General features: G+C 41.9%; 1 protein-coding gene and 1 long non-coding RNA gene across 3 annotated transcripts in view; one reads left to right on the plus strand and one right to left on the minus strand.

Annotated features, from left to right (window-relative positions):
- The window catches only part of LOC138754143 (uncharacterized), a 64,861-nt gene that overhangs the window by 8,019 nt on the left and 31,514 nt on the right, over positions 1-25,328 (plus strand). The window contains exons 2-3 of one of the 2 annotated variants that reach the window (XR_011351572.1): positions 6,543-6,763; positions 17,097-17,314. This is a non-coding gene — a long non-coding RNA (uncharacterized lncRNA). Of the gene's footprint in view, positions 1-6,542; positions 6,764-17,096; positions 17,315-25,328 lie in introns of those variants that run through there. The other variant, XR_011351573.1, reaches the window with a different exon arrangement.
- On the minus strand, positions 17,485-23,916 carry LOC138752436 (pituitary homeobox 3-like). Its single transcript, XM_069915288.1, has 3 exons — positions 23,701-23,916; positions 21,858-22,066; positions 17,485-20,226 (listed from the first exon to the last, which is right to left on the minus strand). Exons 1-3 carry the CDS (start codon positions 23,798-23,800, stop codon positions 19,690-19,692), a joined length of 846 nt encoding a protein of 281 aa, XP_069771389.1. The 5' UTR covers positions 23,801-23,916; the 3' UTR covers positions 17,485-19,689.

Raw genomic sequence — 25,328 nt, forward strand, 5'->3', positions numbered from 1 at the left:
CCAGATAAATTATTGGTAGTGACTTCTTCACTTTATGCTATTTTGGCTTACAAAAGGTTTCATATGAACGCTCTACTTTCAGATAGTGGGGGATCCTTGTATATAAATTCTTGTCCTGCATATGTGTGTTATATCTGGTTGTGTGTCTGCATGTTTTGCACTGAGGACTGGAGAACGCTGTTTCGTTGGGTTGTACTTGTGCAATCAGATGAAAATAAATTTTATTTGGCTTCTATCAGGATCACATGGTCACAGTCTTGAGATTCAATAAGCAAAAGTACTTAATACACCTGGGATCCTTAACATTCCACTGAAGAAACAATCAGATTGAATTTCGACAAAATGATTGCTTTAATACTGTCAATTGTAAAATAGAATCATGATCTACAGTAGCCAGACCTGTTGATGAGACTGCTGCCATGCAATCTGCGGTGTCTCTGTTCCATAGCTATTTCTCTTTATCTCATCGCTGTTGCTTCCCAAAGGGTCCCGCAATATATCAATCTTTCAGTGCAATATCTCCCGGAGGACTGGAATATTTAAACTGGTAAATCCATCATCTTTCAGAAAGATTCTCAGTACTCCCGCAGAAGATGATCTTTCTTTGCTCTGTTTGCATGCCATGCCTTTTGACATAATCCACAACTAATGGAAGGAATTTGCATCATGTCAGTGGTGCTCTTTCTCACAATATCTCATTGAGATGACCTATCTTGGAACAAATTCAATCTGTGTATTTTTGTTATCATGGCAGTTTTTTTAGTTGTAGAAAGGGAATAATAGTATGTACTTCCTAAGTAACTGTACAGTTTCGATTCCATGGCACTGAAGCTTCACTGTTTTCATCTCAGTGCCTATGCTATTGAGCATTTCTGCCGGCAGGGGGCTCTCCTTACAAACATTTTAACTCGATTCCTTTCTGGGCAAATCCAGTTGCATCAAAATCTATTGCATTCAGCCCCATTAGCCTGTGTTCCATGTCAACTCTCCACATGTTAGCTCCTTTGATAAATTAAGCCTCCCTCATGTTCTTAATTTAGGTTTCCTGTAATATGGAAATTCCACCTTCTGGAAAATGAAGTTACCCAAATTCCTCAATTCACTTATTATTTTAGTTGTCAAGTTTATTGTCATCTGATTGCACAAGTCCAACTCGATGAAACAGCGCTCTCCAGACCTTTGTGCAAAGCACGCAGACACACATCCAGACATAACGTGCATACAGACAAATAATACATATGCAGGACAAGTATTTCATCTATACAAACAGATAAATAAAAATTGTTTTGTACATATTACATTGGTTACATTTAAGGAAAGACTGGATCTTTACATGGATAGGAGGGGACTAGAGGGGTATGGACCGGGTGCTGGTCAGTGGGACTAGGAGGGTGGGGATTTGCTACGGCATGGACTAGTAGGGCCGAACTGGCCTGTTCTGTGCTGTAAGTGGTTATATGGTTATATGGTTATATATGAGAGTCTCGGATGGTTAGTGTGAGCAGTTTCTTTGGTTGTTCAGCGTTCTCACTGTGGGAAGAAGCTGTTCTTCAGCCTGGTGGTGTTGGATATGATACTCCTGTATCTCTTTCCCAACTGGGTTACTCAAAGGTGCTGTGTGCAGGGTGGAAGGGGTCCTCAATGATTTTGAGCACCCTCTTCAGACAACAATGCTGGTAGATCATGTAGATGGGGGGGGGGGGGGGGGAGCCTCCAGTGATCCTCTCGCCACTCTTATGGTCCTGTGGATTGACCTCCGATCCACTTCTCTGCAGCAACCATACACATAATGATGCAGCTGGCCAGGATGCTGTCAATCGAACTCCTGTAGAAGGTTGCCATAATGGTGTGGCTGGTAATCTTGCCCGCTTCAGACTTCTCAGGAAGTGCAGTCACTGTTGTGTCTTCATGACAAGTGAGAAGATGAGTGTCTTTGATAGGTCACTAATTAATTCTATTCTGATAATATTAGTCACTTATGCCCACTCTGTCTTTTTTGGTTCTCTCTCCCAATTCACCCTTTAATTAGTTCTATTCCCCCAATACTGCTTGTTGGTGATTCTACCTTCTTCACTCCCTGCTCTTCTATTTACCATACATCGATATGCTTCTGCTAATTTTAAATGCAGTTTTATCCCACTTACTGCTCCCATTAAACTGCATGGACCTAATTTCCACATTGACTGGTGTGTTCCCCCAGTTCCTCATTAGTCTGCAGTACTGTCCACAATTTCCCCATTTATGGAGGGCTCTCCACAATTTATTGGTGTCCTCACCCAATTCCCTTGTTTACTGGTATACTCCACAATTCCCCATTTTTGCTCACCGATTACTCCCCATTCATTGGTGCATTTCTCCATTTACCCCATTTATTGGCGTGTGGCTGAACCCCATATTTTTGAGATCTCACCAATTCAAATATGGTTTCCCACCTTCCTCATTGCCAGGCTCCCCTGAACCTCCCATTTATTGGCATAATCTCCAATTTATTGGTGTGCAATTCCCAATATCGCCATTTAACTTGTGCACTCCTCAAATTCTCCCTTTTGGCCTGTTAAGCCTGCTCTTTCAATTAATGATTATGGCTGATATGGCCGTGGACTCAGTTCCACCTACCTGTCTTTTCCCATCCCCCTAATTCCCCTGCTATGCAAAAATCTGTCCAGCTGTATCTTAAATATGTTAAATTAAGTAGCCTCATCCGCTTTCTTGGGCAGAGAGTTCTACAGATTCATTGCTCTCTTGGAAAACCAATTACGCCCTAACTCTGTCCTAAACCTCCCCCAAATTTTGAGGCTCTATCTCCTGGATCTAATCTCACCTACCAGTATGATCTCCCAGTGGCAACCCATTTCAATTCCCCATCCTGTTCCCATGCTGACACCTCTATCCATGGTCTTTTGCACTGCCAGACTGAGACCATTCACAAATTGGAGGAACAGCACTTTATATTCTGACTGGGCACCCTCCAACCAGGTCAACTTTTTATGGTTTCTGTTAAGCTCCCATTCATCCATCTTTCCTCTTCCCCATCCCTATTTCTCCTTATCTCTAGTTCTTTCTCTTTCTTTACCTCTGTCTCCTTTCCTCCAGCTCTGAATTTATGGAGCCACCTGCCTCTGCTGACCAATTCTCACTTTTCCTCTCATGTCTTCCTATCCATGCCGAATTACACTGGAGAACAAAGATTTTGCTTCATGAACACTTTGGGGTGTACTTTATGGATTTTGGGCTGCTAATCATGAAAATCACCTCAAATATTTCAATCACTAACATTTTTTAGATATGACCTAATTTTGTGTCATATTTTAAGTCCATTTCAAGCAAACAAAACCAGGAAGGGCAACATGTCATTGAAAATTAATTTTCTGCATTCGCACTTGGACTTCTTCCCTGCTGATCTTGGTGCAGCCAGTGACGAACATGATGAAAGGTTTCACCAGGACGTCGCGATCATGGAAAAGTGGACACTATTGTTGGACATTGACACGAGAGGCATCAGATGCTGAGTACAAACGAAAATCAGTGGGAAAACATTTTTAGGTCAGTTGAAATAACACAATGTGTCAGCATCATTATGCAATTAAACATGTTAAATTCAACAAAAGTTAATTTACGTTTCTCCAACTTCCTACACGATACAGCAAATCTGAAATTTTCTTTATGTTCACCTTTAAGTTGTCTATCATAATCCTGAATTTTTTTTTTCAGGAAGCAAACCTCTTTTAAAAATTTATTGTCCAGGCCTTTTGTCTGTTGGCATGTACTCCCTGCCCTTTCTTCCCCCAGCTTTTTTTTCAGATGCCTTCCTGCTTTTTGCTCAAACGAAAAAGGGCTCATGCCCAAAAAGATTGGTTGGCATTTTTGTGTTTTTTAACCAGTGAAAATAACTTTCCTGCCTCTATCTTGTCATTTTCATAATTTTGTATGCATCTTTGGGATCCCCTCTTGTTGTTCTGAATTCCAGAAAATTAGCTTGCAGCTGCAGCCAACAGTTGGACTTAGTTGAAGACTATTTGCATACATATATATTGACATACAGTATGGTAACAGACCTGTTTGGGCCACGAGTCCATGCTGCTCATTTAACACCCTATTAACCCCCAGTACGATTTGAACTGTAGGAGGAAACCGGAGCCCTCAGAGAAAACTCAGTCACAGGGAAAACATAAAAACTCCTTACAGACAGCGCGGGATTTGAACCCTGGTCTTGTGCTGGCGCTGTAAAGGCATTGCTCTAACTGTTCTGCCCATCATGCCACTCTAAATTTGTTTACATAGTGCTCCGATTATAGAAGACTCTGGTGAGATCATATTTGGAATGTGTACATGTTAGGACTCCCTGCTTACCAAGTGAACGAATGGTAAAATATGATAACAGAGATTTTCCAGCTTGAATCCAGGGTTAGTTTGTTGGGAGTGGAGAGATTAAGTGAATTCCCTTACATTTTAGAAGAATGAGAAGTGATCCCATTGCAACATACAAATTCTAAAGAAGAAAGATGAAGGATGACATTTTCCTTGACTATGATGTTGAGAATCAGGTGCCAAATGAAGGATTCACTATTCAAGAGAAGAAATTTTTTCACCCAGATGGAGGTGAACATTGGACTTTACTGGCCTAGAAGGGTTGTGTAAGTTTAAGATTGATAGGTTTTTAGATTTGAAATAAAACAAAGGATTCAGAGTTCTGTAATGTCATAGACCAGCAACAATAGAAATTCACCAAGAGTGTTATTTTTAAAACAATATATTTATTAATATTTATTAATAATATAACAAATTACTTAAATCTAAACTTAACCTCAACTTTGCGCATGTGGGTGAGGGCGTGCGTGTGTGTGTGTGTGTGTGTGTGTGTGTGTGTGTGTGTGTGTGTGTGTGTGTGTGTGTGTGTGTGTGTGTGTGTGTGTGTGTGTGTGTGTGTGTGTGTGTGTGTGTGTGTGTGTGTTGTGTGTTCCCAAACCATTACAGATTACGCACAATTCTGGAAACTCAGTCTTAGAAATCCTGTGTTGAAACTCAGAACTTTTAAACTGGTGTTCAGAAGTAATTATGAAGTAGGTAAGACACTGTGAGATCAGACTGTTCAAAACACATGAATCCTTATCAAGTTGCTTCCAGAGAAATGCTCTTTCATATGAATGATTTTCACAACAACCATCTTCTTTTCTTGTGGGAAACGAAACCTGTGACTTTCATGATGCTCCCAAAGACCCAGGCAAGGGTCAGATGAAATGACTATCAAAATACTCATGATCCAAATGCAGGAATGATCTTGCTTCTTTTACCTAGATATGGGTTAATCCAAAATGACCACAGCAGATCACTGTTTCCCCTGACAGGAGAAAGCAGCAGAAGTGTCCATCTTACGCAAAGTCCTTCACTTCTGTGACTCTTGCAGATCTCTGGTTACTTATTATCAAACTTGCTTCTTCAAGTATCTCAATCATTTGACTTGCTTGATCAATACTGAATTTCAGTTTCAATTTACCAAAAGCATGAGTCATAAACATATAACTTCTTACCAGATATCTTTTCCTTAGGTAAACAATCCATTGTTATAGTCTTTAGTTGAGAGCATTAACTCTATTTACAGCGTGGACTTGGGTGCCTCCGTGTCTGTTCAAAATGTTATTATTAAATCTGTGAGGATTTGCACCTTATTCAACCCCCAAAGTAACTCACTATATAAAAAAAAGAAGCCTGCAACAGTTCATGTAATAAAATAGCAATGAGGTAAGAGATTGGTGGTGCCTGCCCAAGTGGCTGAATTGGTAATATCCATTCTTTCTAATTTGCAAGTGCTCTCATTAAAGGCAAGCTTGAAGGGAGTTGTCCACTTCATGCCAAGAGTGAGTAAGAGATATTATAATTGTACCTTCATTTTCACTAGAACTTTTTTTTTACTTTACTAGAAAAATGAAGCTTTTCTGAGGTATTGTGGAGTCTGCTTATTTCAAGATGCCTTTATTGTCATCTGTTAAAAACAGTGTCATATTACACTTAGTCTGCCTTAAGGCAGATAGATTTCAACATCAGCATAAATTGCCTGAAGCAAATCTTACAGTCAAAGAAAAAGAAGCAAAAGAGAGTCTCCCCTTCCCCAGAGTCACCGAGCGTTCATGGATTCGCCTCCAGCGCTGCCACAGCCACACAGCCTTCAGACCAAATCATCAACAACCTAAGCTCCAGATCTGAACCTCCGACACGATTAGTGTCCTCGACACCCTCTCGCACCTCAGTTCCGATACATGATACCCCTTCAGCCAGTCCAGCTGTGTGCAGCCTGGTGTGAATCCTTTGACTGCAGTCTCCTGAAGTTCAAGTTTCTCTCCTGCAAAATTTACTCTCATTATTTCAAAAAATATTTTTTGATTTGGACCATACAGAGAGAAAGCAGCAAGGGCTTCCCAAAAAAAGAGCCGCTGCCTCACAGCATTCCTCAGGTGCGGTTTGTGTGGGGTTTGTAATTTTTTTTCTGGGGACTGCACATGTTTGCTGTGGGTGCTCTGACAGGTTAATTTGTACTTTGTCCCCAGTGCGTTGGTGAATGGTAGAATTTGGGGAAGATGAATAACTGAAATAACAGTGCTGTCCAAACTGCTGGACATGGCACATACCACCCGGCGTAGCATCCGGCTCATCTGCCACCAGGCCTAGGTCAGGCCACTGCTTCTCCCCAACAACGTTCAGCACTCGGTGCCCGTTGTGCACAGGGTCTGCCGGGAAACTGCAGCCAGCGAACAGGAGCTGTGACATGGTAAGGAAATTTCAACTTTGCATTTAAGAGCCAGAGGATATTTCCGAGCAAAATTTTTGGAAAAAATAAGTGGTACCAAATAAGGTACCTCAAATTGGATTTATGGAAGATTAGCATAAAATGGTAGTAGATGGTTGGTCCTCCTGAGGTTCATGATCTTCTTCTTCATCTTGTCCATGTTGAGACTCAGGTTGGTTTGAATAACATGTGCTGTGCTATATCTTTCTCTGTGTCTTCTTTTTTGCATTATTTATTCATTTCTCAGGATTTGAGTGTGGATAGGATGGGCCACATTTATTGCCCATTCCCAATCACCCTTAAAAAGTTGGTAATGTTCTTCCTTCTTAAGCCACTGCAGTCCTTCTGGTAAAGTATTTCTTTTAATCACTGGGTAGGGAATTTCAGTACTTCAAAGTTCAACATTCACATTTATTCTCAGAGTACATACAGAACATGACAACACATACAACCCTGAGATTATTTTTTCCTGTAGGCCAAGCATAATTTCTATTTACGGGTAACTGTAAACTGTGCTTGAGAAAAGATATGTATACAAGGGAGAAAAATATAATCAAAAAAAGAAATGTAAACTAAAGGCAATACAGAAAAAAAATTCAGTAATAAATAATGAGCCAAGTAAGAGTCGTTAAATAGTCTCATTGAGTCTATTGTTTAGGAGTCTGGTGGAGGGTAGCAATTATTCTAGAACCTGGATCTTAAGTTCTGATGGCAGCAACAAAAACAGAGAATGTCTTGATTGGTGCAGATCCTTGATGATTGCTGCTGCTCTCTTTTCTCAATGGTGGGTCAGTTAGATCCATTGATGATAAAGAACCCATAATATATTTCCAGGATCACAAAATAAAGGAACAGAAGTAGGCCATTCAGCCCATTGAGTCTCCTCTTTGATGCCACTCTGAGCGAAACCATTCTCCCATCTGGTTCCAATTTTCGGCCTTTTCCCCAAATCCCTTGATACCCTGACTAATTAGATATCTATCAATCTCCACTGATCTCCACTCCCCCGATGATTGGGCCTCCATAGCTGTATGTGGGAACAAATTCCACAAATCCACAACATTCTGGCTAAAGATATTTCTCCTCATCTCAGTTTTAAATAGGTACCTTCTAATTCTAAGACTGTGCTGATTTATCATCTTTCTTTATACAACCCACTACCAAGGAATCATCGACATATTTGTAGTATTTGTCATACCGAGCCCCACATTTTTAGGTGTAAATGAGTAGAGCAGGGGGCTAAGAACACAGCCCTGTGGTTCTCCGGTACTGATGGAGATTGTGGAGGAGAAGTTCTTACCAATCCTCACTGATTGTGGTCTGGAGGCGAAATCTGTGATCCAATTATACAGTGGGGTGTTGAGTTCCAGGTCTTGGAGTTTGCTGATCAGTTTTGAGGGGATGATGGTGTTGAATGCTGAACTGTAGTCAATAAATACCATCCTAATGAATGCATCTTTACTGTCCAGGTGTTCCAGGGGTATGTGTAAAGCCAGTGAGATGGCATCTGCCATAGACATGTTGCTGCGATAGCTAAACTGGATTGTATCCATGTTGCCACTCAGACAGGAGCTGATGTGCTTTAATACCAGCTTTTCCAAACACTTCATCACTGTAAAATGTAAGCGCTACTGGTCGATAGTCATTAAATCGGGTTACTATGCTCTTCATGGCCACCAGTATGATCTTAGCGAAACCATATAACAGTTTATGCATTGGAAACAGGCCATGCCAGTTCACTCAAATAACTCTGCTAGATCCCCCGCCTATTCTCCGCCCATAACCCTCCAACCCCCTCCTATCCATGTATATATCCAGCCTCCTCTTAAATGAAAGAATTAACTCTGCCTGAACTATTTCCTCCGGAAGCTTATTCCATTCAGCCACCATGCTCTGAGCGAAGAAGCTTCCTCTAATGTTTCTCCTAAAATTTTACCCTTTACCCTCAACTTGTGTCCTCTTGTTTCAACCTCCCCTGCTCTCAGGGGAAAGAGTCTACTTGCATCTAGTCTATCTATTCCCTTCATAATTTTAAACACCTCTATCAAATCCCTTCTCAACCGTCTATGTTCCAAGGAATAAAGTCCTAACCTCTTCAATCTTCCTCTGTACTCTAGGAATTTTAAGCCAGGCAACATCCTTGTAAATATTCTCTGCACCCTATCCACCTTATCTATATCCTTACTATAATTTGGAGACCAGAACTGGACACAATACTCCAAACCTGCCCTCACCAACACCTTAAACGGTCACAGCATTACTTCCCAGCTCCTATACTCTATGCTATGATTTATGAAGGCTTACATACTAAATGCCTTCTTAACCACCCTGTCAACATGGGAATCCACCTTCAAGGAACGCTGCACCATAACTCCAAGATCTCTTCGTTCTTGTGCGTTCCCCATTGTCCTCCCCTTTACTACATATGTCCTATTTTGATTTTTTTTTTTCAAAATGAAGCAATATATAAAATTATGAAAGGCTTAGATAAGATAGAGGTGGTGTTTCCATTAGTAGGGGAGACAAGAACTAGGGGACATAGCCTCATGATTCAGGTTAGTAGATTTAGGACTAGATGAGGAGGAACTGCTTTTCCAAGAGGGTGGTGAATCAGTGGAATTTGCCATCCATTGAAGCAGTGGAGGCGACCTCAGTGAATATATTTAAGATGAGGTTGTATAGATTTTAACATAGTAGGGGAATTAAGGGATATGGGAAAAGGCAGGTAGGTGAAGATAAGCCTATCATCAGATCAGCCATGATCTCATTCAATGAAGGAGACGGCTTGATGGGCAGACTCCTGCTCCTATTTCTTATGCAGCATTGCACATGCAGTTCAGCAGATTATGAGATAATGATGCAAAATAATGGTAATCTTGAGATCCTTTCATTTAATTTTGTTTGGGAAAGTAATTATTTCATTTTGCATTGAATTAAAGTAAGTTATGAACCACACAGACAAGTGAGTTCCATCCTTGTGGTACATGATTAGTCCTGCAAAATAAATCCATGCCACTCCTCCTGACCATCATTCACCCTGCAACTCAGCAGAGCAAGTTATGACAACTTAAACTAGGCTTCTCTAAATGACTTTTTTTTTCTAACCTGTGATTCCACTTCTACAAATCTCCTGTTTATTTATGATTCACATTCTTTCTTTCTGCCAGCAGTTGAGAAACTTAGATATAGTAAAAATGAACCACGGAATAGAGATACAAAATTTAGCAATGTTTTAAAGTCTGCAACCTGAACAAATAGATCGCCACCAAAATGAAAACAGAATATGGCAGATATTGAAAATGTTTCTGTTGCAGGAAAGTTTAGCATTGATGGTATAAAATGAAAGTCTGCAGGCTCTGTGGTTGAAGTAAAAACACAATGTTACAGAAACTCATCAGGTTAAATAGTGTATTTTATATAACAAAGATAAAGTTACAAGTAATACATGGGTCAGCAGAACATCAAGGGCTGAAGGGCCTGAACTGTGGTGTGTTATATGTTCTATACATAACCAACATTTTGTGCTAAGCCCTTCATCAAGGTATGGACAAAATGTTGACAGGCACCCAAACAAAATGGCAACGGGGGAGAGGAAGGAGGAGAAGCACCGTCTCAAAGGCAGGAGATAATAGGTGGATAAGGGAGGGAGGGCACACCAGCAAGGAAGGGGAGGAGGGATGGTTCAGCTCGTGCTGAACAGCAGAATATTTGAGAAGTCTTTTCAGATGTGTATTTGCATGACCAAGTGCTAGTGTTTATTTTGAACTTTAACTGTGAACACTGATTTGTTATGAAATACAGTTTATGTAAAATCTATGCGGAAAAAATCAAGATTTCCCTGAGGTAACCACAAAATGCTTTTATTATTGCAACTATTCTGTTTTCTCTTGGCAATATTTTTTTTTAACTGAAGCCAAGATTTGGTTTAATCATAAAGGACTATTCATTGTGGAAGGCATTAAGACATGCAGGACATTGAGTAAAGTATCACAATTGTACATGTAAGAGCCTGAAGCATTCAATGTAATTCAGCTTCAATGGGCGGAGAGAAAAACTAAGCTTCTGTTTGTACTTCTTGCTTTTCCCTCCATATGGAGAAATGATTTGCGCTTATTCTTTTCTCTCTGTTTTAAGAAAAACAAGGGGTATTTGTCTTCAAAAGAATAATCTTTTAGTATGTTTTTTGGCAGAGAAGGGCTTAACCTTGAGCGCTCTTCAAGTAAAATTATAAAGATGGGACTGCCATCCTTGCGGTACCGAATGTAAACAGCGTCTTCATTGTTGAGACGCCTGCAAGCTCACACCAAGACACAAGAGCAAATTGTCCGTGAACTACTCTTTGCAGACCATGCCGCTTTAGTTGCCCATTCAGAGCCAGCTCTTCAGCGCTTGACGTCCTATTTTGTGGAAACTGCCAAAATGTTTGGCCTGGAAGACAGCCTGAAGAAAACTGAGGTCCTCCATCAGTCAGCTCCCCACCATGACTACCAGCCCCCCCACATCTCCATCGGGCACACAGAACTCAAAACGGTCAACCAGTTTACCTATCTCGACTGCACCATTTCATCGGATGCAAGGATCGACAACGGGATAGACAACAGACTCGCCAAGGCAAATAGCGCCTTTGGAAGACTACACAAAAGAGTCTGAAAAAACAACCAACTGAAAAACTGCACAAAGATTAGCGTATACAGAGCCATTGTCATACCCACACTCCTGTTCGGCTCCGAATCATGGGTCCTCTACCGGCATCACCTACGGCTCCTAGAACGCTTCCACCAGCGTTGTCTCCGCTCCATCCTCAACATTCATTGGAGCGACTTCATCCCTAACATTGAAGTACTCGAGATGGCAGAGGCCGACAGCATCGAATCCACGCTGCTGAAGATCCAACTGCGCTGGGTAGGTCACATCTCCAGAATGGAGGACCATCGCCTTCCCAAGATCGTGTTATATGGCGAGCTCTCCACTGGCCACCGTGACAGAGGTGCACCAAAGAAGAGGTACAAGGACTGCCTAAAGAAATCTCTTGGTGCCTGCCACATTGACCACCGCCAGTGGGTTGATATCGCCTCAAACCGTGCATCTTGGCGCCTCACAGTTCGGCGGGCAGCAACCTCCTTTGAAGAAGACCGCAAAGCCCACCTCACTGACAAAAGACAAAGGAGGAAAAACCCAACACCCAACCCCAACCAACCAATTTTCCCCTGCAACCGCTGCAACCGTGTCTGCCTGTCCCGCATCGGACTTGTCAGCCACAAACGAGCCTGCAGCTGACGTGGACATTTACCCCTCCATAAATCTTCGTTTGCGAAGCCAAGCTAAGAAGAGATAAAGATGGGAGAAGAGTGTAAATTAAGGACAGTTAGAGATATGTTTCTTCTCAATATGTGACATAAATCTTCGTCCGCGAAGCCAAGCCAAAGAAAAAAAACATAATTATCTTTTGGGTAGGATAACAGAGACAAGTCATTCAAAAAATGTACTATGACAAGAGGCTCTGGGTTATTACAAATTGTATCTCCCCATTCCTTGCTATTGCTTTTTGTGTTTTTCCACAGAATCCCTCTGTTTCACAGATGACTCTTGTCTTTTACTTATAGGGCAAAAATAGTTGGCATTTCTTGGGCTGAGATTTAGTAACAATATGCTATCTAGCATTTACCAAGGTGGAGTAGAGCAATGGGCATGTTGCTAAGCGAGTACTCCAGAGATCTGTTAAATACTTAAATTTCATGAATTCAAATACCACCATGGCAACTGGGGAATATAATTTCCAATTGTATTGGATAATAATATCATTGACCTTGAAAGGACTAGATTGTTATAAAACCCCATTTATTTCTCTGAATTCCTTTAGTGAATTAAGTTTGCTCCCCCTGATTCTACTGGCCTACACTTGATTCTGTATTCACAGCAATTTCCTGCCGGGCAACTGCTCACCAAAGTGACCTGGGAAACCATTTAGCAATGCTCCGAATGTCAATGGCCAGTAACCCTCTTGCATGAATGTTATAAATTCTACTCCCCAGTCCGTGCCTAAATGTGTATATATTCAAGATCTTGCTGCTTTGTTCTATGTAGATTCCTAGTGGACTTCAATATTGTGCAGTCACTGGCAAACTTCACCATTTCTGGGTTTGTGATGTAAAAAAGATAAACCAGCTAAAGTGAATGGGTGCAGATTCTCTGGAGGTGATACAATACCTTTATGTGGAGAATGTGCTCTCGACGAACAAGGATGCCGACATAAATGGGAAATGACTGAATGTGTGATCTACTTAAGGAGATGTCAAAAAACACAGAAATACTGGGATCCCCAGCTCTCTCTCGCTCTGTCTCACCCCTCTGTCTCCTTTCACAGAGCCAAAAGCCATTCTCACCTTTACTCTTATCATATCCAATTAAGTTGGTCTGGGCTCTCCCCCCCCCCCCCCCCCTGCCAGTCTCCAGTCTTTATTCTGTCGCCTTCCTCTTGCTTATTACCTTGAAGAAGGGCTCATGCCTGAAACGTTGGCAATATATCTTTTCCTCCTATGGATGCTTCGAGACTGGCTGAGTTTCTCCAGTGTTTACTACATTCACAGCATCTGCAGAATTTTGTATTTCACTTAAGGAGATGCTAAAATGTTAGGGAGAGGTGAAATCGAAGAGTGTTAGCGGTATTTTCCAGATTCTACCCTTCTGATATCTTAGCTTATTGGAATATAAAATGAATCATTAAAGCACCATAGAATTTTCTTATTTTTATGAACCATGAAAAAGCTCTTTACAAACTATTTTGCAGGAGTGTGTAAGGGAATGGGCCCCTAAAAAGTTGCTCGTCATTGTTTCCTGATAAACTCCTGACAAAGGTTGCTGGAATGAAGATAAATGATTCTGTTCAAAGGCATCTTGTGCAAATTCTGCTGAATTGATGACCTGGAAGAATGAATTTGTTCAGTTACCTAAGTATTAGGTAAGGGTTTTTTTTTAAAGACATCACTTCATATTGATGGCATTCTAATGTAAAGCTACAGGCTGTGAAGGAAACAGTCATTGTTATGAGAAGTAAAACCATCTCACCAACTGGAAGAGGTCATCACCTCTGTTTTTGCATTAAGCTGGGATATGACAACAGCATTGGGTAATGTGAAATATTAGCAAAATGAAGGAACTGATTGTGGACTTCAGGAGCGGAAAACCAGTGAGAACACAAACCAGTCTTTCATTGTGGGGTCAGCAGTGGAAAGGTTAAAGAACATCAAAGTCCTGGGTGCCAACATATCTGAAAATCTATTCTGGGGCCTTCATGTCCATGCAGTCCCAAAGAAGGCACGCCAGCGGCTATACCTCATGAGGAGTTTTAGGAGATTAGGTAAGTCACCAAAGACTCTTGCATATTTCTACAGGTGTACCGTGCAGAACATTCTGATTGGTTGCATTACCGTGTGGTATGGAAGTGTCATTGCAAAGGAAACAACTACAAAGTGTTGTGAACTTGGCCAGAGACATCACAAGCACCAATCTTCTTCCACCAAGGACATCTACAAGAAGTGTAGTTTTAAGAAAGCAGCCTCTATCCCACAAGGGCCCTCATCGCAGAGGCCATGCCCTCTTCAGACTTCCATCAGGAAGGAAGTACAAGAGCCCACAGGTACAAAAACAACTTCTTCCCCTCTGCCATAAGATTTCTGAATGGGCAGTGAACCACAGATACTACCTCACTTTCCTCTTCTTTTGCACTGATTTATTTTTAATGTAATTGATAGGAATTTTGCATGGAAAAGCAACAAATTTCATAACAATAAACCCTGATCCTGAATGAACGAGTTTTGGACAGCGACCTGCAGCTGTCTATAAATACTTAAGTGAATTCGCCCACCCAATTACTAAACGGTACATTTAGCTCTAAATCCGTGTCATTTTCTTCATTTGGTTCAACGGCGGACCGTATTGTCCTAGTGAAAGGTGAGTTTAGAAGCTTCCAACAATTGAGAGTCAGCTAACCGAGAACCGAGAAAGAGTTCGGTTCATGCAAAGTGTGCGGTCCAAATCAAACCCTGTTGCAAATCAATCACATCATTATTAAATGCGTCCCAAACGAAACTCCGCAGAGAGAATGCGCCCAGGTTGCATGTATTGCAAATGGATCGTTCGTCAGGCTATTGAATTATGAGTTACACGAGAAAAATTATAGAATTTCGATGTCTGAAACACGAACTTGCAATGTTCTGCTAAATGATCACAGTTCAGGGCTCCAGAATGTTTTGAAAATACATCGGATCCACCCAATCTGCCTATTGCACACTCGTTTCTCTAATTGGGAATCACATTAAAAATATAATCTGTACAATATTGATATGATCTAACCGTCAGTAGGAACCGTTTAGTCATGCAACCCAGAAATATGTGATCTTGTGGTGTGGGGACCTCGTACGAAGGGAAGGAGGTCGATTTATTTTTAGAAGCAGTCGGTCACTGTCATCCTTTATCCCCTTGCTGGTTGGGATTTAGCGCCGGGGAAATTGGGACATGGATTTCATAATGGTGAGTCGAGTGAGGGTCCAGAGGTTAACAGGGTCCAGCCCGTCATCGGAAACCGGAGAGTGCCTCGGTTTTAAAGTTCACATCCTTTAAAAAAAACTCTATAGTTACCTATTAAATGCTATTCAGCTTTCTTGTTTCCCCAGTTTAAACTGTTTCCAAAAAAAGTCTCCAAACGCTGCAGCCCTTCCCAAAAATTTATTCGCCTTACCTCTTCGCTGTTAAAGATACAAAAAAAAAACAATTTTAAAAACTACTGTACTCTACTGTGGTCGACGTAAAAACAAACACAATGCTGGAGAAACTCAGCAGGTCAAACGATGTACTTTATTTAGCAAGGATTACGAATGTTTCGGTCTGGATCCCTTCGTCAAATTATCTTCACCTTTGCTGAGTTTCTCCAGCATTGCGTTTTTACTTCAATCACGGTGTCTACAAACTTTCCAGTGGAAACTTTGATCTTTATTTAAAAGTTGATGTTTGGAAGTAGACTCGTTGACTATGGCCACTCTACCACCGGTAAATAAGGATTTCGACTGATTTTTAACCATGGACGTGTTGTGGATGATTTAGAACATCTTCGAAATCCTCTCCCGCCGCAACTCAGCCCAGCGTTGATCTTCTATTGTGTTTTGCTTGAAAATATCCAGCTTGTTACTCTTTTTTAAAAAAAATCGGGAACAGAATGGAATTCGGAGGCAACATATTATAGATACTGGAAGTAGAAATGAAAGGCAGCACGGACAGCATCTGTGGAGTAAAGCACGAATGTCTGCAGATACCGTGGTTGAAGTAAAAAGACAATACTGGAGAAACTCAGTAGGTCAGTGTACATTATGTAGCAAAGATAAAGATACATGATCAACGCTTCGGGCTTGAGCATTGATGACACTGTTTGACCTTCTGAGTTTCTCCAGTATTTTGTTTTAAAAGTATGATTTTACATGCGGTGAATGAACACGGAATATGAATTATGTTTAGCTCTCCGTCGGTACGCTCTGATGCATTTAGGAATACGACAGGGGGTGGGGAAGGAGTCGCGGCTACAGTTTAAAAAAAAATACACTGTTTCACGTTCCGAAACATTGAGTTCCGCGGAGGAACTGCGCCACCGACACGTGTATTTTCAGCATCTCCTGCAGCGAGAATAACGAATTGTTCCTTGTAAAAGAGTGACTAATGCCTTGGTCTGTTATCAATTGCGAAGGACAGAGGTTGCTCTGGACGAACGGATTGTAAATGGCGTGGCAAATCGCAAGAGGGTCAGTTGAGTCTGATATCCAGTCGCCTATCAAGCGATTAGATTGGTTGGCGCTGCTCGGCGTTCGCTCAGAAAACAACATGGGATTAATTTCATGTCCTGCATTCAATATTAGTGATCTGCTCATGCATTGTACAAGTATAGATGGCGGACTTGGCAAGTATAAATTTTGATCGGTCACTCACATTTTGCAAACCTTGATGAAGGGCTCAAGCCCGAAACGTTGGTTATGCATTTTTATCTTTGCTACGCTGTTTGTTTGACTTGCTGAGTAGTTCCAACATTGTGTTTTTACAAGTATAGATGGGCTAGTTTTCCTCATATTCTTTGGCAAATGCGAGGTTGCTTTGAGGAAAGGTCCACAGATTCGATGTAACGTCATTTGACACGACGCTAACTGCAGCAATGGAAATTAACACATGAATTAAAGAAAGAAGGACCCAGATTTAATAACAGATTTAACCACAACTAAAATGGACTTCGATTTAAATTCGTGCTTACTCGTCACTTTTTTGATTGTGTGTTTAGGAACCAGCCTTACATCCCAGAGGCCCAGTGTTGAGTTCCATCGGTCAGAGCCACTCGGAATCCTTGTGTTGCAGCGGTCGCCTTAACCGCACACTAAGCTCATAGTTCAAAGGTAGGGGTTTCACTGAAACAATGTTTGTTCAATCACCCTTTATACCGAGAGCGGTAACCCGAGCAGGTTTCTAATATTATTAAATAAACTTTTTGGTCTTGTCATTGAAATTCTTGTGTCTTAGGGTGTGATATCCTGCCCTTTGCATTACTCCATCTAAGTATTGGCTTATCTAAAAAATAAATAAACTGTGATTTTAAAGCGCGACATTTGAAAGAAAACCTGTATTAAATCAATTCGGAATTATCGTACATCACGTGGATGGCCTGGTGATTTTAGTCATTTTCCACCCAGATCTGAAACATGATTTAAGCCAGAGAGCTTTAAATTTCCAACCCATCGAAGCAAGATGGTGAGAGCATCATAAGCCCGTGATGATAATTCCAAGCGACTGTTTTGCACATGATAAACGGGTCGGTTTTTAAAGCTGATTTTTGCAAACAGTTTCTAACTGGGCGCATCTGTTCATGGGGACACCTCAAATCCCTCCAATTTAACAATCCATAAGATTTTTTAAAAAATTAAAAATACATGAAAGGTGAAAACAATCACCTTTTGTTTCCAGTTAATGGGGAGAACGCGTGGAGCCGAAGAAACAATTATTCAAAGTACAAGTCAAATGTTCCGTTTATTCCACTCTGCGGTCGGGTTTATGAGGTTTCCCCAGCCCCAAACATTTCCTATTTTGAGAAGGCCGCCCAACTATATAGATTGGACTCATTTCTCTCTCGGCAGAAGTATTTGATTTAAAAAAAACACCATTCTCGCGTTCGTGTAGCAATCGTACTCAGGCCCTCCAGATCTTGTTGCCCTGAATCCTTAGAACCTGTCGATGCGGAACTCAGAACAAACTGGGAAAATAAAAGCAAAATTCAGGCGACCATATATTTTAAACTTTAAAAAAAAGGTATTTGCCCTTCTAATTTTCAAAGAGAATATCCTACTCACTTTTGGATGGCTTGTAAAAATAAATGCTGACGTATGAACAACCTGAAACTTCCAAGTGATATTTTAATGTAATTTTAAAGAAAAAAAACTTTAACGTAACTAATCCCTCCAACTATTTAATTTCGCATTAGGTAATAGCAAAGGCATTGGTTCTGCCTATCGCAGACAATTGTTTCCACAAAGCAAAATTAACGTCACGACAATTAAAAAAAAATTCAGCAGGTAATTCAATCGAATCAGTTCCCATTGACCCATGAACGGGATCTCAGGTCCTTGGTATGGCCTAGTCTTGAGTATACAATGACCAGGAGCCGGTACTTTCTACTCGTGTTCGGGTCTTATCAATTTATTAAGCCAGGAATTCTCAAACCAACAGGCGAGTACGTGCTACACAATGATTAAATAACTAAAAAAAAAGCACAACTGCGACGTGACTCGTCAAAATAGAATCCCGATAAAATGATAGTGTATAAAGATACTAAAAAAAGACCATTTCGTTTTCGGACTGCCCTATTTATAGGAAAATAATCAAAAGCTACAAGGAGACTATTAATATGCAAAATATATCCAAATTATCAAGTGATTTCCCCCTCATATTTTTCCACTTTTCCATGGGATATTGAGGAATAATTTAAGACCATGGCTACATTTGTATCAACACCGCCACCACTCCGGTGTGACGGACTGAATCTATTGGAATTTAACTCACTGGTCGCTGTCTATTAGCGACGCGACAGGAAATCGGTAACTGGGTCGTTTAGGAATCCCCCCACCCCCCCTTCTTTCGACGATCGAAATCCCAGAGGCTGGGGAAAGGATGGTGTGTGGTGAGGGACGGGGTGCGCAGTGGTTTTCTCTTGTGAGATGAAATATGGAGAGGTATAATCGGGAGGTGGGGGGGGGGGAAATCAGTGTGGTCACGTCGGGAATTTGTTCCCAATTTATGCTGCAAAAGTCGGTTGAGCACGGTGAGCAACGCCGTTACATCGCCAGCGATCGGGACGGGTGTTCGAATCCCGCGCTGTCTGGAAGGAGCGCGTTCTCCTCGCGTCTGACTGGGTTTTATCACGGGGGCTTCGGTTTCCTCCCACCACCTTCAAAACGTACCGAGGGTCGTAATTGGGCGGCACGGGCTCGGGGGCCGAAAGGGCCTGTCTCTGTGCTGTATGTCTAAATTCAAATTAAATTCAACTTAGATTGGTCATTGTTCTTAAAAGTTGGGTTGTTTTTTTAGGATTTTTAAGTGTTTTATGGATTTCCTCGCAATTTGAAATAATTATTCTGCATTGGCCACATTACCAGTTATTCGGTAAATGTGTATGTTAAAGAGAATTACAGACCATATCTTAGACACTCTCTGGAGGGGCATTCTGCCGTCTTTAACGGAATCTTTGGGCAGTATCTAATTATAGACTGACTCGGGATCACGGCACTGATCATTAAGATTATGGATTGGCTACAACATAACCCACCCACAAACGCCCCACAAGATCGGTCGCCCTTCAATGCGCCGTGCATTAGGCGAAGTCCGTTTTATACTGGTCGATCCACTGCATATTGACAGGGGCTGAGGTTGGGAGCTGGGCTCTGCATCGGCCCGTAGCTGAAGGTCGACGAGTGATGCTTGGCTCGAAGTCTGAGGCTGGCCAAACTGGTGTTGCAGTTATCACGGTACACGTATGGACTGGAGCTAGATCCGTAGGGGCAAGGAGAGGCAGCGACCGCCGAATTCAAGGAGGGGCTGCCAAGGCTGTTCAAATTATTCAAGCTGGAGCCAGGTAAAGCCGAAGGGACCATGGTCATGGAAGGGATGGAGTTTGGAGTGGAAAACATGGCTTGCGACGATAACGAGTTCACGTTCATGGAATTGAAGAAGGAAAACCCTTTGGCGGAGATGGGATTGGAGCCGAGTCCTTTGGTAGCCCAATTGTTGTATGAATACCCTGAGTACACGTCGTCGTAGGGTTGAACCAACCCGTTAAATGGCGCTCCAAATCCACTCTTGCATAGTTCAGCTTGTTGGTGGCGTTCCCGTTTTCTCCACTTGGCTCTGCGGTTTTTGAACCACACCTATCCAGACCAAAAAAAAACACAAAAGTTAATTCCAATATCTGCAAATGAAAATAAAAGCACTAATATCCTGGAGGAACTCGGGTCTAGTAGCGTCGGGAGGAGGTAACGATGGATAGCCAACGTAAATAAAACACCAAAGTCAGCAGTGGCTGAAATAACACAACGCTGGAGAAACTCAGCAGGTCAAACAGTGTCCTTTTTGTTGCAAAGATAAAGACACATAACCAACGTTTCGGACTTGAGCCCTGCATCAAGGTATGAGCAAAATGTAGACAGGCGCCTGAATAAAGACGTCCGAGCAGTGAGAAGATCCCCCCCCCCCCCCCCATTTAATAGTCTTGGTCGGGCAGCTAATGCATTTTGCACTGGTTGTCCCAAGCACCTCCACTAGCTTACCCCCCCCCCCCCCCCCACGATTTCCAGCCACTCTATCAAACAGTGTGGATCCATACCTGGGCACTAGGATGACGTGAGATTTGAGTAAAAAAACACAACGCTTACGAAACTCAGCGGGTCAAACAGTGTAGCAAAGATAAAGATACCAAACCAATGTTGCGGGCTTGAGCCCTTCATCAAACGAAAAAGCAGTAAGCCCATACCTTGCTCGTTTGCTTTTTGTTCATAACGTGAGGAAGGGCGCAGGCCCGAAACGTCGGTAATACATCTTTACCTTCTACATACGCTGCGAGCCCTGCGGAGCTCCTCCAGCATTTCTGTGCTTTTACTGCAATCACAGCGTCGGCATATCTTGATGAAAGGCTCAAGCCCGAAACGTTGGATATGCATCTTTATTTTTGGCATCTAACGTACGCTGTTACCAGCTGAGTTTCTTCAGCATTTTGCTGTTATATGTAACCAAAGTTTCGGGCCCGAGCCGGTCTTCAAAGTATGAGCGAAAAGCAGATGAGCAAGGTATACGCTCGCTGCTTTCTGTTTATACCTTGAAGAAGGGCTAAGGCCCGAAACTTGACCTCCTACGGACGCTGCGACCGGCTGAGTTCCTCCAGCATTTTCTTTTGTGTTTTTTTTAAACTACAATCACAGCGTCTGCAGACTTTCAGATTTCACTCCAATAGGTGCATTAAGGTGCGTGTTTACACGACAGCAACCTTTGCAGCATTGGTTCCCAAGATCAATAATATAGGCCGAATTTGTGAAATAACTGCACTCCACAGAAGCATTCACTGCTTGATAGACTTTTAAACCGTTTACGAGAAAGTAATCTCGTGACTTTTTTTTAAATCAAACAGAAGTTGCTCAATAAGCAGTGATAAGTTTTGAAAAACACAAGGATTCGGGCTTGAAGTAAACGTGTCATTGCTTTTAGATTAAATGGCACTTCATCTAGTCAGCGAGGACTAAGTTTCAGCCTGAAACATTAGTGTTTTGAATCATTTATTACGTGCTTACTTATATAAAAGATGAATTCTATGTTTGCATTTAATGCAACTTGCTTGCACTGAAATCACCTTAACATTTGATTTCGGTAATAAAGTTAAAAAGAGTAATTAACCGCACCAAATTAAAATTCTCCAAGCACCGATCCAACGTTGGAGTTATCGTCACGGTTAAATAATCCGACCCTTAACGTCCTTTTTTGGCGCAGAATTTTTGAACGTGATATTTACCCTGATTCTAGCTTCGGTAAGGTTTGTCCACACGGCTATTTCCTCTCGAGTGGACATATCTGGATAGCGGTTCCTCTGGAAGGTCGCTTCCAGTTCCTGCAGCTGTTGGCTGGTGAAATGTGTCCTCTGTCTCCGCTGTTTCTTTTTAGCAGAATTATCCTCGGAGCCCGAGTCGTCCGATTTACATCGACGGAGCTGCTCGCTCTCCCCTGCCGGGAGTTTTAAAAGAACATTAATTGAGCAAGTTACATATTTTGTTATTAGAAGTAAATTTCACACAAAACAACAAAATAAAAATGTTTTAGATGTGGATTTTGAATTTCACGGTGTTATTACACAAAATTTCAATGCAGCCAATTCAATGGCTGTGTTCTAGTTTACTGAATCAAATAGGCAGAGCCGGAGCCCGTTCTACAAACCGGGGAGTAAATTAACCACGATAGCTGGCGTGAATTTATAATCCTTCGGTTGGATCATTACAACGAATAGATTTTCAGGGGAGCTCTAGCTACACGGGGTTGTCGGGGTGATTTCACTTCGAGAAAGATTATTTCATCCTCTCCCCCCCACCCCCTTCCCCGACGTTCACAAAAAAAAATTGGAAAATAATGTCCTCGGCTGAAGCAGTTCAAACTCCATACAATATCTCTGTGTGCATCAATGGGAGACGAGCAAGGATAACATTCAAAATAAGATTTTGAGGTATGTGTCGTTGGAGCAGTTAATCATTCGAATTTGACGCGTTCTCTTCATTTTGTCCGTTTATTTTATAGATGATTTGATCTATTGCGACGCCAGGATTCGGCGACTCTAAGCAAAAAAAATCTAAATATGATAGCGTATCTGCAAACACACGGAATGCCGCGACAGATACGGGGTTGTTTATTCTTTGCAGCATTCTATAGACGGTGATATTTCTTCCACTTGCGAAACTTTTTGGATAAGCAAGTTCTCGGGTTAATTATTCAACAAAATTTGCGTCGTGAATATCTGATTTTTTTCCCCTCTCTCCTGCGATAGTGCGGGAATGGATTGCCATTGGGGTGTTCGTTTGAAGTGGAATCGTTCGCAAATGGCCTTATTGACACCTTTGCACATAACTGAAAAGTTCACGTTGTGCCCTGCGAGTTATTTTTGGAAATGTTCTTCGAACTTCGTCGCAGGCTGCTGTGATCAGATCGCGTTTCAGCGCACGTGTTCGCTGGTAATCTATCACAATCACGGCTGAAATTTATGATCGAGTTTGATAGATGACTGGAGTTCTTGAGTATAACCCTGTTTTAATACAGAGCGATTGTGTTCAAGGTTGGGTAGGTGCTTATCGCGGTAAATCCACGGCGACCCGATATATGATTTGTGTGAATGCCTGGCGCGTTGAGACCAAGATTGATATTTTATAAACATGTCTAGTACAATATGATTGTACAAAAACGTGTAAAATATAAGGATTATAACTCTATATAATATTTTATACATCTGACATCCCGAAGGACCGAGTATTTGCAGTCCGATCAGACTGTTCTTCCCAAACTGTCACGCCCGAATTCGCAAGTTAAGATCTAAATATATTAGTATTTACGTCCATTTTATTCACTCTAATTTATTAAAGTTAACAACTTCAGTAAATCCAGTGAATAAAATAGCGTCCACATGGGCTTCCTCTTCGGTCGCCGCCTCTCAATTTAAAAGACAAACAAGGGTACAAATGGCAGTCAGCAGCAGGTCTTCGTTCACTTTTTAAAATTAACAATTATAAAATTAAACATTAAGTACTTAAGATAATTTATGGGCTTTTTTCCCGCAAAACGTAGAAGTAGTTTTGGCATCTTTCTGCCCTTCTTACCTCCGCTTTCGCTGTTCGGCGTCCCAGCTAAATGCCTGATCCCGAAAGAACTATTATTCCCAGCTGAGTTCTGCAGTGATTTGAGGGAAGTTGCTGCCATGCTGCACCTCCTCCAAGCTGGGGTAAGGTTTTCCGATCAAAAATCGACCTTCAAATGGTCCATGCAGATTATTAGAAAGAATAGACCCGTTTTTTCTTACCCCTTAGCCCTAATATTATTTTCTCTTCCCCCCCCCCCCCCGCCCCCTTAATCTCAGCTGCTAATTGCAAAGCTCTTTTCTTGGCCTGCTCGATGAGACGGCTGTTCCCCTTTGCTGTCCATTTGGACAGAGAATAGTAGGGTTGGACGAAAGCAAGTTGGGTTGGCTATGGAGGGGGGGGGTGGGGGTAGTAGGGGAGGTTGTTGCGGGCGGAGAGGAGAGCTGGGTGGAGTCAAGGAAACGATTGACAGCAACAGACAGGAGGAAATACTGGGAATGGATTCCACGGGTTGGTCACTTACAGTTGCCGGACGAAAACTCGCAAGGCTGCGCGGTCTTCCATTGGTTTGTAATCTGCCAATAACAATGGGCTCGTGGAGGCTTTGTTGCAAATGAGTGTCCATGAATGAACAGCTGTCGGAGCGAGTGCAGCGAGGGGATTTCCAGCAGCCACAACTCCGTGTCTCATCCATCCTCACTCATCGTTCTCCTTAACTCCTGATCCTTCACATTTTAGTCCAGTTTGAGCTTGCAATGTTTTTTTTTCCTCGCCTTGTCTTTTCTCTCAGATTGGCATCGAATGTGGGTTAAAAAAAAATGCAGCAGCAAGATTTGGGGTATAAATACTGCACCGCTGGTTGCGACCCACTCTAATTGAAGTATTGAAAACTCCTGGGATTGAGATTTTAATATATTTTGCGTGCCACGAATTCAGTTCATAATTTTGTTATTTTTTATCGATTTTTGGCCTTTAATGGTTACAGAACAATCTCACAGACTACGAGGGTTGGCTAACTTTGTACTAAACTGCACGGCTACATTCACCCTTTGGTAAATGCATAAACCGTGCCCATAGACATAGACTCGCCTGTTGTTCAGAAATCAATAATGCACAGCTGTTGTTAAAGATTGTTCTTGGGGAGGGAGAAGTGTTGGGAATAGATGCAAACCGTGATGTCACAGCTCCTCAACCTTTGGAATGATTAAAGAACACATAATATGCTCCTTCGGATCTCTGGACTTAAACACACACCATTGTTTTGGAAGGAACCCGTCGTTGATGTTGTTGGGTTGCCAGATCACCTCTCGCTCGTTCTGGTCTCGAAAGTCAGCAGGCACCGTGATTGAAGTAAAAACACAATGCAGAAGAAATTCAACAAGTCAAACAGTGTCCTTTATAGAGCAAAGGTAGAGATACACAACCAACGATTCGGGCTTAAGCCCTTCATCACCTTTTTAGTTCTGATGTGTGGTGGCCGAGAGTGGGAAATGATGCCAGCCTTTGAAATGGATGGGTTCACAGAGGAGTCACAACTGGAGTGCTTCGTTTCATGAGAAGTGATTCCTGATTGAAGCATATCACCTGCACTCTCTGGTGCTCTGATCCATGGTGAAGAATAAACTGGCTCTCCCTGTTATTATTAGTGT

This window comes from Narcine bancroftii, chromosome 2, assembly GCF_036971445.1.
Source record: "Narcine bancroftii isolate sNarBan1 chromosome 2, sNarBan1.hap1, whole genome shotgun sequence".
Classification (NCBI taxonomy): Eukaryota; Metazoa; Chordata; class Chondrichthyes; order Torpediniformes; family Narcinidae; genus Narcine; species Narcine bancroftii.